Source organism: Acomys minous (assembly GCF_964271855.1).
Source record: "Acomys minous genome assembly, chromosome: 15".
NCBI lineage: Eukaryota > Metazoa > Chordata > Mammalia > Rodentia > Muridae > Acomys > Acomys minous.
In genome coordinates this window covers 3124653-3140946 of record NC_140497.1, presented here as the reverse complement: position 1 = coordinate 3140946, position 16294 = coordinate 3124653, and the positions used below count along the sequence as shown (strand labels likewise).

Sequence of the window (16294 nt, the reverse complement as noted above, 5' to 3'; positions counted from 1 at the left end):
CAGCTGGTTTATGGTGTATAAGTACGGACAATCCCCTACCTACCAGCTGATCAAATGTGAGTGGCAGCCCAGCAAGGAGCCATACTGGGTTGTTTTCTTGCTGTGTATTTGTTTCATGCTTTGTTGAATCAATGTTTCTCTTTGAAAATGCTTTGCTTTGTGTTTTTGTTTCTGTGTGAGATGACAGTTTGAGGGGTTGTACTGTGGTGCTTTTGCGCAAGGACAAGGCAAGCTTGGTATTATGGGACAAGTTGCTCTGAGACCAGGAAGGCTGAACTTTCTCTTGCCGCTTAATCAGTTTCCTGTGAGCTCCTTGGAAATCAAGGAGATATGTCCCACTCTTTCTCCAGAAGCCACAGTGGAAGACATAGTAAAAAAAAAAAAAAAAAAAGGAATTTTCCCTGTTCTTCCCAGTGCTTTGAACTGGTGTTTGCTTCAGACATCTTCTCATTGTCCCTTTTAAAAACAGGCGTTGATTTTTTGCTTTTCCTGGACATTATTATTTCTGTGTTTAGGACTTTTCTCCTTCTGTGTCAGTTATCTTTGAGAATGACCTTGCTAACCGAGGCATGAAAACACATTAACTTGGGCTCTAGAGATTGAATCCTGTCTCTGTGGTATGTACTCTGAATCTGTATTGTAGTTTTGGAATTTAAACTGATACCAGACTAAATAGAAAGATCTTAGTTCCCCAGCTTGTATGCTGACATTAAGTAACTGCATCTTCACCAGCATATTTGTGTGTGTATGTATGTATGTGTGTATGTATGTATGTATGTGTATATATATATATTTTTTTCTTTGTTTTGTTTGTTGACACTCAGAGATGTAGCTCTGGTGGGAGGACCCAACAGTCTTGTTTTGTGTGCTAGGGTGACTTTAAAACTCATATGTGTTTCTGGAGGACGCTTTTCCAGTTAGTCAGGAGTGCCCCTGCTAGTTCTTCAGAAGTCTGTGCTGAGCTTGGGGAGTGGGGTGTGTAGGAAGTCTCACCCAAGAAAGCAGAGTTAGCACGGCCGGTGTGCATTACATAGCGGGCAAGAACAGTACAGACAGAATTTGGTGTTGGCAGAGATTCTCATAAAATGCTGGCTGTTAGCTAATCAAAGACATTCCATCCAGCTTAGCCCCGTGTAAGGACAGAGCTGCTGCGGGTTTCCTGACCCTGTAGGCTTATCACTTGTCTCTTTGGTGACCTTGCTTTGATTAATTGATATGTTTACTTTTAGATGTCGGCCAATCTACAAGTCCCTCATGGCCACCTGAAACACTTTGTCCAGTCCTCCATGGTGGGACTAGGCAGTCTTACACTCTTATTTCCACAGGACCCAAAGACGTGTCCTTGGTCTGGATGGTACTGAACCATTTGGCTCCTCTCTTCCCCAGTCTTTCGGGAACAAGGCCCCCATGTGGGCTGTCTCACCCTTCATCTTAGGATCCCACTCTTCCCTGCAGTCCATATAGCCAGCAGCTGTGGCCTGACACTGGAGCAGAACAGATACATGCACACAAAGACATGATGACAATCAGTGTTCGTCCCTATGGAGACGGCTCAAGAGTCAGGAATCTTCTGTCTGTGTGGTCTCCTCTCACCTCTCTAGCTCTCGCTGTGCTCATAGACCCAGGGTCACCACCCAGTAAGAGCTGCAGGTCACCGCAAGCTCAGGCGTCTCAAACCCCCGTGTTTTTGCTTTGCTGTTTTCTTTCTGAGACCAAGTCTTCCTGTGTTTCTTGTAGTGGCTTCAAACCCTCAATCCTCATGCCGTGGTCTTCTGATGGCTAGGACTGCAGACATGGATCCCACACCGGGTCAGGGTGCTTGTCTGTTGAACAGTGATCTTTGCTCCCTCTAGATGGGACAGGAGCAGTGTAGTGATTAGTGTATACGCCCTCTGAGTTAGGCCCAAGAAGCAAAAGCATTTCAAAGCTGGTAGTAAAATGCCCCTGTGTCTTTATTAAGCCTACCTCCCAAATGGACGAAGAAACTTCAAGTACTTTTTAATGTTATAGAGTCCATTTTCCTCCCAACTAGGCCACGAGAGAAAAATATCTGGGCACTAAATAAAAGTTTAGGTATAACAATGTTATTTTTCCTGTCTTTCTCGGTGATTAAGTGCAGTTTCATCCGTTTGGTAATTCAGTGATTGAGGCCACGTTAGATAACGCTGGTGGAGTGATACAAAGGAGAAGCAAGCATACAATGAGGTGACGTTTATTTTTACTCTTTAAGTTAAAAATTCCCCCGGGACATTCAAGTGCACGATATAAATAGTTGCAAATCTATCTAATGGAATGGAAATAGATTTTTACTTCCAAGTATTAACAATTTTCTTGTTATGTTTCAAAAATCAGTGCTGAGCCTTTTGAAGCTTCTGTGGTCTAGGTTGATGTGGGTGAGGGGAGGGGGCGGAGCACCAGAATACAAATCATGTGATGTGCTCGGGTAGTTTGTGGCCAGGAAGGAGGTGCAATCAAGGTAAAACATGGAGAGCCGTTAGTTCAGCAGTAATAGGTCCTCTAGACTTAGAATCATTCTAGCTGTTGAGGGCATGTAGAAAACCACATTTATATCAGACCTAAGGCTTATGTGGCATATAAAGCCTTTATCTGCTGTGTTAAACTCCTGATGATTTCTGTTGTATGGACATCTAAAAATGGATTGTTCCCTAACAAGTTATCACTCGTCGCTGCTGGCCATCCCAGTTACTTCTCCTGTTGCATGGCAAAGGCAGCTTAAGGGCGGAAGGTTCCATTTGGCTTGCAGTTTGTGGGGTACAGGCTGTCGGGGCAGCAGGCAGTCCCATGCCCACTTGGAGTGTGAAACTACTGGCTTAAGTCTAGAGCACTAGGAAGTGGCAAAGAGGCCAGCTGCAGCTGGCCTTCTCATCCCCTCCTGTCCTTCTGTCATGGACCCCCACCCCAGGCACTGGGTGGTAAATCCACATGTCATATCTTAGTGGTTCTCTGTCTGGGAAGGGAATCTGACACATTCAAAGACACAAGAGTTACAAGTACCCTACAGAGTTCTTGATCCGGTAAAGTTGACAGTCAAAATGAGTTTGTATTGGGAGAAGCAAAACTGTTCGTGATCAGAATGCGTGTTTGCCGCAGTCTTTTGCGCCCTCCTCACCAGACTGACTCAGTCTACCTCCCACACCTCCACTCTTTTCTTTCTTTTTGGTTAATCAAGAGGGGAGAAGTTTCAGGGTTTTTGTTGTTGTTGTTGTTGTTGTTGTTGTTTTTTCTTCTCGAGACAGGGTTTCTCTGTGAAGCCTTGGCTGCCCTGGACTTGCTTTATAGTCCAGGCTGGCCTTGAACAGCAATCCACCTGCCTCTGCCTCCCAAGTACTGGGATTAAAGGCTTGGGCCACCACACCTGGCCGTGAAGTGGTTTCCATTTTCCCCCAGCCCTGTTTCCCCACTACAGTTCTGTCTGGATGCTAAAACAGAGATTGGAGTTTAGGTTGAATTCTTTAGAGATCTTTACATATGAGGGGTAGTTTGAACATCCTTTGGGGTAAACCTGGGCAACTCAGCACAGGTCTGACTTAGAAGAGGCACTGACCTACAAATTAAAAATTATATTTACACTTCCGTCCTGTGCTTGCAGCCCTGCTGGATGGAATTCAGCCTATCTAACCCTGCCTATCTTCTTGTTGGTATTCAGTTCTTCTTTTTCTGAATCTGAAAAAGTCTGAATCTGACTTTTCCCTTCAGGATTAAACCAAACAGATCTCACTCCCTGTACTCCCCACTCCCTGTACTCCTCCCCACTCCCTGTGCTCCTCCACACTCCCTGTACTCCTCCTCCTCCCTGTACTCCTCCCCCTCCCTGTACTCCTCCCCCTCCCTGTACTCCTCCCCCTCCCTGTACTCCTCCCCCTCCCTGTACTCCTCCCCCTCCCTGTACTCCTCCCCCTCCCTGTACTCCTCCACACTCCCTGTACTCCTCCCCCTCCCTGTACTCCTCCCCCTCCCTGTACTCCTCCCCACTCCCTGTACTCCTCCCCCTCCCTGTACTCCTCCCCCTCCCTGTACTCCTCCCCCTCCCTGTACTCCTCCCCCTCCCTGTACTCCTCCACACTCCCTGTACTCCTCCCCCTCCCTGTACTCCTCCACACTCCCTGTACTCCTCCCCCTCCCTGTACTCCTCCCCCTCCCTGTACTCCTCCCCACTCCCTGTGCTCCTCCCCACTCCCTGTACTCCTCCCCCTCCCTGTACTCCTCCCCCTCCCTGTACTCCTCCCCACTCCCTGTACTCCTCCACACTCCCTGTACTCCTCCCCCTCCCTGTACTCCTCCCCCTCCCTGTACTCCTCCCCACTCCCTGTACTCCTCCCCCTCCCTGTACTCCTCCCCCTCCCTGTACTCCTCCCCCTCCCTGTACTCCTCCACACTCCCTGTACTCCTCCCCCTCCCTGTACTCCTCCACACTCCCTGTACTCCTCCCCCTCCCTGTACTCCTCCCCCTCCCTGTACTCCTCCCCACTCCCTGTACTCCTCCCCCTCCCTGTACTCCTTCCCACTCCCTGTAGTACTCCTCCCCATTCCCTGTAGTAGTCCTCCCCACTCCGTGTAGTCGTCCCCAGCCTCTGCTCAGCTTTCATTTATTACTGGCCTTTGTCAGTTGATTGTTGTAACTTTTAGCAAGAAAAGAAAAAAGTTGCTTATTTAACTTTCAATAGGACATACTTTAGCAAGTGCCTTCTGTGTTTGTGGCTCTGAAACTTGGTGCGCTCCTTGGATTAAGCAAACTAGACATTGGACGGGTGATTTCATGAAACAGATCACTTCTCCACTTTTTTCTATATGGAGACACATCTTGCTTCCTGAGGAGTGAAGTGAGAGAACTCTTAAGAAACCACTGAGGGTTCAGCACTGCTCTAGACTGCAGTGCGCAGAGGCCCACACTGTGAGGGCTGTAGGAGAGAGGCTCTGGGCTGAGCCATGTCAGGGGAGGAAGACAGGGTAACAACAAATCCTCAGAATCTCTCTAGATGGCTACTTTGACTTATCTGGCAAACATTTTCTCCACAGTCTATAAGTGGGTACTGCCTGGCTTACTGCAACTCCCCAACAAAGTTTACATGGCAACTATTGCCTATTTTCCCAGGAAAAACGTCAGTGTCAGCAACAGCAGAAGAATGAGATATGATAATGAGAGCTGACGTCAGCAAGCTCTCAGATAAGCAGGGAGATATTTATATGCAGAAGGAGCATCCTTTGTTCTTAGGGTAAGAGAGAGAGGAAAGGGTGATAGTTTATGGAAGTAAACTGCATAGTGTTTCAGCTACCCAAAGAGTATAGACTTTTACTAGGGAGGCATTTAGAAGTGGTTGGAAAACAGACCAACCAGGCTGAAGGAAGTTGCCAGAACACCTGTCCCCTTTTCATCCTCTTGCCAGCATAGTATTAGTAGACAGGACTTTGATGGTCGAAGTGGAAGGCGATTGAAGTTACAGACATGTATATGAAACACTTCTGTTCGTTGCCCCCTGAACTTAACGGTGAAGCAGTGTCCGGCACATTCCATCCTCTCCTCCCACTCAGGCTTGAGCTGTAATTGAAAGCCTGCTCCTCGTTACACGGCCTGACAGCTCATCTCTTTGCAGCTTTAGTTACAAAGCCATTTAGAGACTTCACTGGCCTAAGGACAAGCAGCAGTGTGTGTAGATAGAACATGGCTGCTGTAAAGGACAGAGAAACGTCGTATCTTTCCTGTGGTCTCTCCTTGTTAAGGTGGAAAGGGAACCCAGTTGGCGAGTGTGGGGACAAGGTGGTTGCACACACACACACACACACACACACACACACACACACACACACACACCAATCAGGCAGTATCCAAGTTGACCAAGGGCCCAGACAGGGAAGGGAGTGTGCCCACCCTCTGTCCAGCTGCAGTGTTCCCCAGCAGAAAGCTTGGCTGAAGGGCCTCACGAGGGTTGCAAAGTAACACGTGTTTGCCAGCGTTTACACAGCGATGGGGAGGCGGACTCTGAGACCTGAGTTCTAGTATTGCCTCTTCAGCACATTTCCGGCTGGGGAACGGAGCTGGGGGTGTGAGAAGGCCCCCGCTGGGGTCAGCAGAACTTGGATGCCTGACAAGCAGAGCATCGAGTTAATTGTTCTAGAAGCAGGAAGTCTGGAGGAAGCAGGTGTTGGGAGACGGTTGCCGAGTTGCGAAATTACCGTGTTCGCTCTTTTGCACTTTCTGGCTTGGCCCCCTTATGAGTCTGTGGGCATTTGGAGCACGCAGCTCCTTTCACCTGTAGAGTAACACTAAGTTGGGTGTGTAGGGAGGGGGTGTTTGAGCTCATCCAGAGGCAGGTAGCCTACATGCAGCAGTGTTTCCAGGATCCATTTCCCTTTGTTTATTTTTCTATTTCTTTTCGGCTTTCAGCATCCCATACATTCAGAGAACCTGTGACAGAGAGTGAATTCTTATTTTTCAAATTGTTTTCAGACATTTCATGTTCATGTAATCTTGGCCTATTGATTTCCTGATTTTTTCTTTTTTTTTTCTTTTTTTTGTTTTTTGTCCATTTTATTTTTAATCAGCTACATCAAATGGGTCTTTGGAGGGCCTGGATAACCAGGAGGGAGGGGTGTGCCAGACAAGAGCCATGAAGATCCTCATGAAGGTTGGACAAGGTAAAGACCATCCTGCTGCTTTGCGAAGCCACTGTGACCTGGTGTCGCCCCCAGCTAGCGTGGCGCCAGGTGATGCTCACCGTCACTCCTCTTTTTAGTTTCGAAGGCACACCCTTGTCCCTTCTCTGCACTTTGAACCACTGGCACAGTTTTCCCCCAAGATGATATATTCAGTCAGCTTTTCTTATTGGAGATATCGCTCTGAAAAAAAAAAAAGTTCAGGTCAGCAAGACAGAGAGAGTGTCTATGTGTTGCCACATATAGGTACAGTTCCTCTTTACAGTGCAGAGCACCTCTTTGATTGAGGAAAAAAAAAATCAAAGTACCCAGTATGTAAACAGTGGTTCTGCAGCTTTGTTTCATTTTCAAATCTGGACGACCAAAGAGCCGTGTTTTCATGTAGAATAACCTATTGTGCAGAAAGAAAGAATTATTCCTCTAATTAGAAACCGGTATAGTAGTCAATCAACTTGCTCAGTTAAATTGAAATGTCATCTGCAATGCTTTGACTGCCAAATGCAAGAATCCCTATAGTTTCCACAGATGGCCTCCCAATCTAAACCTCCGAAATAACCAGGAGAACCGTTCTGATTAAAAAGGAAGATTATATTCTTGTACTTCACAGTGCTTTGCATAAAGAGTCTTATGTTCATTGCTATCCGTGCCTCTTGAGATATCTGTGCATCTCCTGAAGCTAGCGCTGTTGTCAGATGTCTGTGCCATGGTTAATCAGTTGTCCTTCGTATAGATGCAAGTTCTGCTGGATCGCCCAGGAATAATGACCCAACGAGACGCCCGGAGCTGGAAGCCGGTACAAACGGGAGAAGTTCAACAACAAGTCCCTTTGTGAAACCAAATCCAGGTACGGCAGTGTGGTGTGTACGGCGTCTGTGCTGTGCGTTGTCTTAGAACCCTGAGGGGCGGAGAAGCCTCCGAGTGCTTCTGCACCAGTGGGAATCTCTGGTGGCCGCAGGTTCCTCTGACCTTCACTCTCTGTGAGTCAGTATTAACCCTGACAATAAGACAGACTAATTTATTCCCATCAAAGTCTTATCACAATTGCAGGGCTCACCAGATGTGTCAGTCACCAGCGATGTTCCACCAGACGGTTTTCATTGGCTAATGCCGCATCCTGCTCGCTGTCGACGCCGTCCCCAAAGCTGATGTTAATGTATATATAATTTGTGCCTTAATCCCTGTCTAATTACGTCTAATCCACAAAGAGCCTCACCGATCCTTTTCTGAATCTTAGAAAATGCTGCCTAATGGCATACTTTCCAGGTGGCTGTTCTTAATGTTTTTTTTCACATTCTCTGTGTAAAATAAAGTATTAAAGGGCCCACTGACCAAAGTGCAGCATGCCATACAAAATGGGCTCATTTTCTCACCGGTCCTGGTTCGTTGTGCTGATGCCATTTTGCGGAATAGCTGGCACACACACATCAGCACTTTTGTATAAGGATCCCTGTGCTGGGTTGGAGGTGATGAGAATTTGGATCTTCGGTAATAGCCTGTCTCTTTCTAAGACTCAAGAAAGGAAGTTGTTGGATTTTTTTTCCTTTTTTTTTTCCCTCTTTCAATGACAAGATGTGTCAAATTCTTGTGACAAATTGATAAATGGATAGAGATAATGATGCCAGGCAATTCTTTAGTGCTAACATTTGGGTTTGCAGTCTGTTCAGTGCCAGAGCGTCTGCTGCCTTCCAAATATATTTTAAGTGTAAATCAAATAATACAACCCGAGTTACGAGTTGAACCCTTTCCCAGGCCCCGTCACTCCTTCCTTTCTGGAACATTTCTGGTAGGCAGGGCTCTCTGCGAAGGGCGGCGTTTGAAGACACACAGGAGAGGAAGAGCGAGGCCAGGGTGAGGCTGCACCATGTTCTGGAGTGAGTGGCAGGCGCCTTTCTTCCTCCTGGTGCACCGGTCAAGTGCGGAGGAAGGCTAGGCAGGCCCAGGACTGGCTGGCTCTCTCGCCACTCTGTGAAGCCGTTGGGGGATGATGTTGGACCTAAGGCTCTTCTACCTAGTCTGGTGATCTCCGCCAAGTTCACGCTATGGACTGAGGGCTGACATGCTTGATTACTGCATTTTGAGGGTCCTGCGAGCGACAGGACAACCCCGGAACCTCAGTAACGTGCTCTTCTTGCTCCAACGCAGGTTCCAGCACCGACGGCAACAGCGCGGGGCATTCCGGGAACAATCTCCTGGGTTCTGAAGTGGCCTTATTCGCAGGGATCGCATCAGGATGCATCATCTTCATCGTCATCATTATCACTTTGGTGGTGCTGCTGCTCAAGTACCGCAGGAGGCACCGCAAACACTCCCCGCAGCACACCACCACGCTGTCTCTCAGCACGCTGGCCACTCCCAAGCGAGGCGGCAACAACAATGGCTCGGAGCCCAGTGACGTTATCATACCGCTAAGGACTGCAGACAGCGTCTTCTGCCCGCACTATGAGAAGGTCAGCGGGGACTATGGGCACCCGGTGTACATCGTGCAAGAGATGCCCCCACAGAGTCCTGCCAACATTTACTACAAGGTCTGAGGCCTGAGACCTGCACCTCCCGAGGGAACTCGCGCCTTGTTGTTGGGGTGCAGGGACCACCTGAGCCTGGCTGCGGGGGGGCGGGGTGCCTCCTGGAAGAGCCTGGAGCTGGACAGTTTTGTAGTCTGTAGCTTTTCGACCTTGGGGACCACAGACCCTCCCCGGAAGCTGGAAGACTGCTAGGAGATCCCCCACTTGGACTGCCGCGTTGCCACGCGGACCTCCAAGCCATGCACCCAGCCACTCAGGCCTCTGCAGAGCCCGGGGAGGACACGGTAGGCTACGGATGGCGCAGCAGCATCTTAGGAAAAGGTTGCTCACCAGGCCGGCCTCTTGCCTCCATGTTTCCTGCTGTGCACACTGGACTTGTCGCTCGGACCTCGGGCTCAGTAAGGTTTTCAAAGATCTCTAGTGTTTAGTCCTCACTCACTCCTTCTGTTGCCGGGGCTCTGCAGCACCTCCCCAGACCCCCTCACTCCACACCCTGCATCACTGAGGGACGCTCACCGCAGAGTCCCAGCTCCACCCTTTGCACCAGGATCAGATTAGATGGGTATTAGGTACAGAGAACCCTGCTTGCCAGGAGGCTGGCTCAGCCCGGAAGTTTGGCAGGTGTGGAGGGGTGAGAAGGTGCCGGCTGCCACCGGGGTCAAGGCTGCTGCCCCTGGAGCGTAGTGGGGAAGCAAGGCAGGAACCATAGATAGTGCTTTGGTTTTTCTGAGAGGAGAGAAGAGTCAGGTGGGAAGACTGACTGTGCTGAGTGGTGGGAAGCAGCTCACTGTCACACAGCTATGTATGCAGCAGGGAATACAAGCCCCTCTCCTGCAGGGGAACAAAGGGGCCGTTGTTGTGAAAGGGCCGGCCTGAGCCGGGAGGGAGAGGGCAGGCCTCTGTCAGAGTACCGGGGCAGGACTGTTGAGGTACTGGCAATAAAAAAGCACAGCCCTGGAGCTGTGGGAGAGTCCGTCTGCTTTTGGGAGATGTTTTAAGCAGACTCAGCTGCTATATTACCACATTTTATTAAACACAGGGAAAGCATTTTAGGAGAATAGCAGAGAGCCAAATCTGACCTAGAAGTTGAAAGGCCAAAGGTCAAACAGGCTGTAAGTCCATCACCACTGAGGTTATTGGAGAATTCTCATTAGGAAAGGTAGGTCAGGTCCCCAGCCCCTCTAAGTGCCCCTTTCCCCCTCCCCGACTGAGCCTTACACACTTTGGGATTTTTTGGTTTATGGCCGTGCTGTCCGGGCTTCGAGGCTGTCCCCGGGCTCCATGTCAAAGCAAAGCACACATGGCCCACCTCTTAGAGTCCTTAAGATGGAAGTGAGTTACGGTGCGGAAGGGAGGGAGGAAGACGGGACATATTTATAATAGGTGTATAGAACACAAGGGATATAAAGTGAAAGATTTTTACTAATATATAGTTTAAGATTACACACATTACACACCAGATGTGGAATTCACTTGTTGTGGCGATGAAGGCAAATCCCAGCGCTTAGTGCTTTAAAAAGTAAAAGATTGGATAGCTACTTCCCAAAAGTACCAATAATGAGGGAAAAAAAAAATATCACTAATGAGAGCGAGTGGCAAAATCAACAAGGTCCCAGAGACATCTCACAGAACTGTAGACTAGGAATGCCAGCCCCCAGACACCGGGGATAGATGTGGCTGTGCCCTGTGTGACGCAGTGGCGGGATGTGCTGGCATGTGTGTTCTGTGTTTGGTTTTTTCCCTTGCCTTACAGGCTGAAGTGTTCTCTAGCATCCAGCAGGTCACTCTGAGGGGGACGCAGCTGGAAGCTTAGCTGTGGTCCTGCCTCCTCTCCTGCCCCTATCCCTGCCCTTCCAGAAGAACAAACAGGAAGCAGGAAGCCTACTTTTATTTTTTATTTTTTATGTGCTATGCAAAATAGACATCTTTAACAGAGTCCTGTTACTATGGTAACGTTTCACTTTCTGAATTAGGAGGGAAAAAATTGTTAAGGACAGCATTTGAAGGTTCTCAGATCCCCAGTGAGTACCTGCAAAAAAACAAAACAAAACAAAACAAAAAAACAAGAGTTGTCACAGAAATTATTCCCGACTCCCCAAACCTGAAAATGATGTTGGTTCAATGTGTGTGTATGTGTGAGCGGGTGTGTGGTACACGTGTGTACATATATGTATAATATATATCTCCAATATATATTATATATATCTATATCATATTTCTGTGGAGGGTTGCCATGGTGATCAACCACAGTACATATGTAACCCTTTCTATCACCCCAGCCTCTCCTGTGCATTCCTACAAGATTTTCTTGTAAGCCATCAAAAGCTAATTCTAGGAAGGGGAGAGGGGCAAGGAGGGGGGACATGGGAAACAGTCTGATTTTAATGAAATCGAACGTCTGTGTCATCGGTTGGCTACATTTTGGTTCTATGCTAAACTGTGAAAAAAAATCAGATGAATTGATGAAGAGTTACCTGCAACCAATTGAGAAGTGTCCTGTGCGTCTGTTTTGTGTCCGGTGCAGAAAATGACAATCTACCAACTGTCCCCTATTTGGAGTTGGTTCAGCTTTGGAAAGTTACTGTAAATGCCTTGCTTGTGTTACCGTCCCTAGTCACCTGACTTCGGAGCTTGCACCATCGTGTTTAAGTGAAGATCGTGTAAATAGGTTCAGAGCTTACCGCCTATGGATTCGGGGTGTTACAGTAGCCTTACTCACCTTTTTAATAAAAATACACATGAAAAAAATGAGACAGAAATGGCTTTTCTTACCCAGATTGTGTACATAGAGCAATGTTGGTTTTTTATAAAGTCTAAGCAAGATGTTTTGTATAAAATCTGAATTTTGCAATGTATTTAGCTACGGCTTGTTTAACGGCAGTGTCATCCCCCTTTGCACTGTAATGAGGAAAAAAAAATGGTATAAAAGGTTGCCAAATTGCTGCATATTTGTGCCGTAATTATGTACCATGAATATTTATTTAATTTCGTTGTCCAATTTGTAAGTAACACAGTATTATGCTTGAGTTATAAATATTTTTTTCTTTGTTTTATTTTAATAGCCTGTCATAGGTTTTTAATCTGCTTTAGTTCCACATGACAGTTAGCCCCAGAAAATGAGATCCCAGCAGTCACATTCCACGTCTGTTTCAAACTGAATTTGTTCTTAAAAAAATAAAATATTTTTTTCCTATGGAAAAAGCGCCTTCAACGTATTTTCCTTTCCTGTTTATTTTTATTTTTTTTCTTTTCATTTTATTTCCTTTTCTGTTTTGTATTTTGATTTCCTCACTTTTATTATTTCCAAACTCAAAATTATCCAGAGATTTCTGCTCCTGGATCCTTTTAGGACCATTTCTCAAGGCAAGCCGAGCATGTGTTACAAGTAAAGTTCGGCTAAAGCCCTTACTCCTTGTGCAGGAAATTCCTCTGGTTGCACCTGTGTTGCCCAGTGGGAACAGCCAGCCGCACAGTGAGCCCCGGAAGAAGGGGTGATGTAGCCTTCGACTTCACTGCAAATGGATTACTTTTCTATGTCAGCCAGCCACTTTGGCAGCATAACCCCCAAGATAGCATAGGAGGCCCTAATGTCCTTCATAAAATTTTACCTCGAGGAAAACATGTGTTGTAAAACCAGATTAAGACGAGCCAGGGGCCAGCAATGAGATGGGCCTGGGGAGATGCCTCAGGTGGTAGTGTGCCTGCTGCACAAATGTGAGCTATGATGCCCTGTGCCCTGGTACCCCACGCAGAAGCTGATGTGTTGGCCTGTCACGTCTTGGAGAAAGACGACTATCCAATCATTTTAATGAAAGAAATGGCCCTCAGGTCCTGTGAGAGGCCGTATCTCAAAATAAATAAATAAATAAATAAGTAAATAAATAAATAAAGGTGGAGAGCTATGAAAGGAAGGCAGCTGGTGCCAACCTGTAGCTACGTGGATATGCGATGGGGAGGCAGGGGAGTGACACAGCTGGGGTCAGCCTCTGGCTGCATGGGCATGCGCAGTAAACACGCACACAGCTGCACGTTTCTACCATGCTCCTTCGACTATGCTGAGGGTTGGGAGTACTCTCCAGGACTATGGTGGCCTTTGGGGTCTTAAGCTTTGTGCTCCATGAAAATCTTTATAAGCACCAAGAGTCCATCCCACAGGGGCGGTTAGCGACATTGCTGAGGTCGGTTGATGTCCAGCTCACTTCGGTTCATCCTTGGCCCAGACAGTGATATGATTTGGTGGGGTTGAGGTGGGGGAAAGAAAAGGTCCCCTGAGGAGTGCGCCGACCTGACCCACTGTGCTCAAGATCGCAGGCCCAGCAGGTGGAAAAGCCGAGGGTAGTGAAGGGCCCTGCAAGAGCTAGCGATGAAAGCCCGCTGTGGAAAGCTGTGAAGCTTCAGGCTAGCCTGCCCTGACAGCAGCGCATGTTTGGTGGATAAATGCTCTCAGGTACAGACCAGCAGAAAGCCCTCAGAGGCACAGGGTCTTACTCCTCAGTTCTTGCAAGTTTTATCTCTCCAGCATTTTCCCTGCGGCTCCTAAGCTGCAAGTTTCATGACACCACTTGTAGCCAAGTCACTAAAACTAGATCCTCAGTCCTGAATACTAAGGCTGGTTTGATTTAATGTGGGCAGAAGACAATAACAAAACGCACCACTTTTCCAACTTGGGACACTGGCTTGTGTGCCTGTGTAAAGGCTCTACAACGTTATCGCTTCCTGCCTTTCCTCTGAGACAATTATCCACAGCGAGTTAGCCAGGCTCAGTGAAGAGCAAACTAAGATGTGTCTGTGGTTTTCTTTTACACTGGAGAGAAAGATTTGTGATAAGGAGCATCTTGCAGAACAGCGTAAGCGAGCGCCTTTGCCCTGTCTGAGACTCTCCAGCTCCATCAGCCACCTCCCAGCCTGCAGCTGCTTTCAGAGGTCACCAGTATCAACTCCCTTTTCTTTCTCTTTTTCTTCTTTTTTAACCTGAGAGTTTCTCATTCAAACACTGGTGGGGTTTGCAGTGGAAATGTTGCCCACTGAGGAAGTGCTGGTCAGCTCTGTCAGATTCCAGAAGATTAACAAATGAAGAAGTATTTCATGATCATCATCATCATCATCATCATCATCATCATCTAGAGTGGTCACTTCAACTATGTGTAAAAATGGACAACTTTTTGGTTGGGTTAGCAAAAAAGTATTCAGGTGACTCATAAGAGACAAAATTTCCACTATGGACACAAAACTCGAGAGCTTGTGCAAGCTTGGGAATGCTCTAGCTCCAAGCTACACGTCCATCCCCTGGGGCATTGTTCAACCCTCTGCTGTGGTGGGGGAGCTTTGTGAACCACTCGGTAAGTGGTGCTGGGTTCTCTTCCACCAGCTGACACGGTCCAACTCCCCTTGGTTGGGGAGACTTAGCAGACTTGAGCTTAATTTCCTCTGTTTCTGCTCATGGTGGTATCTAAAACACATCCTTTACCTCCTTTCTTATTTATACTTCTGGGTCTGTGGTCTGCAACAGAAAAACAGTGTTGCTGGAATTTTAGTTGGTAGAGCTACATTGCCTGATTAAGTACCATTCATTGCTACTAAAGAAATTAGAAGGTCTGAGTCGGTGGGGGGGGAGGGAATGTGTGTTGTTATTGTTAGAGGCATGAGAATTCTGTTTTTGTTTTGTTTTGTTTTTTAAGTCCAAGAATAGTAGAAGAGATGGATGTCTTCAAAGAAAATTGCTCCCAACCAACTGAGATCTTTAAACCCACAAAGTTCCTCTTCAGGTGTGCCTTTTTTGTGCAGCAGCTTTATTAAGACACAATTAAAGGAAGTTAAAACTTGGGACTAATATGCAACTCTAGGGTCCATGGAGTGGAGGAAGAAAGATCGAGAGAAGGGCTTCTAGCTCCGTGTGTCCCAGGCACAATGTTTGGTCTCCTCAGTACTCAACGATTAATCTGTACATTGATCCAAGACGTGAGAGCTATGAGATGGCTCAGCAGGTAAAGGCACTTGCCAAGACTGAGCACCTGAATTTGATCCTGGAACCCTCGAGGTGGAAGGAGCGAACTGACTCCTACCAGTTGTTTTCTGACCTCCATGTACGTATGCAATGAGACATGTGCACACACACACACACACACACACACACACACACACACACACACACACACCCCATAATAATAATGTTCTACAACGATGTGAAATCTCTATGGCCATAGCCTCACATTGCTCTGATTTACACGGGGGATTCTTCAACGAAGCCTAGATTAACACTGAAGAGGGAAAAACCTTCTGAGGCTGGAGCACCAATGATGTCTGCAGCCACTGCCCTGTCATGTGACTCAGACTATGGCTGTTCTTACACTGAGACTTGGTATCTCTATCATAGGCTCTTGTGCATCCACACTGAGACTCCCCAGGGGGATGCCCTAATTTGAAGGGTAGTTGATAAAACAACATAGCCAAAGCAGCCTTTCTAGGTTACAAGGAGAAACAGGGTTAGCAGAGTGCATGGGCTTTGGCCATCCTCAGACAAGAGCTAGTTAGACTGGCCCAAGACACTGGAATTTCCATGTAGGTGGAATTCTGGTTATCTACAAGTCTAAAAGCCTCTGTATGGTGATCTCTCTGTTATCTCTCTCTCTCTCTCTCTCTCTCTCTCTCTCTCTCTCTCTCTCTCTCTCTCACACACACACACACACACACACACACACACACACACACACACACACCAGTCTGTTCACTTATACAACATGCATGCATTCATTATCCCTTATTATATGCTAGGCAGTGTGCAAAATATTGGCTATTGCAACATGAAAGACAGGCATCCTCCTATTAGGCAATTCAGAGTTCAGTCAGCAATTCAGAAACTTCCATGAATAACAATTAGGCATTTCAGATGCTGGTAAGGAAGGAAATGATAAGGCTGGTAACCACTGTGTTTACATTCCTTCAGCATCTTTTAAAAAATGTATTTGTCTATTAGTCTCCTCTTGTCATCCATCTCTGCCTTCTCTGTCTGCGTCTGGATTTCTTTCCTTTTAAATCTTTCATTACGTAGATGCCAACTGGCTGTTAGGATGCTAAATTTAGTGCAACTGTTCTGTTCTTTC

At 47.1% G+C, this 16294-nt stretch overlaps 1 protein-coding gene across 2 annotated transcripts in view; it reads left to right on the top strand.

Annotated features, from left to right (window-relative positions):
• The window catches only part of EFNB2 (ephrin B2), a 44869-nt gene extending 32474 nt beyond the window's left edge, over window positions 1-12395 (top strand). Inside the window, exons 3-5 of one of the 2 annotated variants that reach the window (XM_084760429.1) lie at window positions 6562-6654; window positions 7403-7516; window positions 8815-12395. In XM_084760429.1, the coding sequence (XP_084616555.1) occupies window positions 6562-6654; window positions 7403-7516; window positions 8815-9203 (596 nt within the window). In that variant the 3' untranslated portion in view covers window positions 9204-12395. The remainder of the gene's footprint in view (window positions 1-6561; window positions 6655-7402; window positions 7517-8814) is intronic. The other variant, XM_084760430.1, reaches the window with a different exon arrangement.
• Window positions 12396-16294: the final 3899 nt, after the last annotated feature.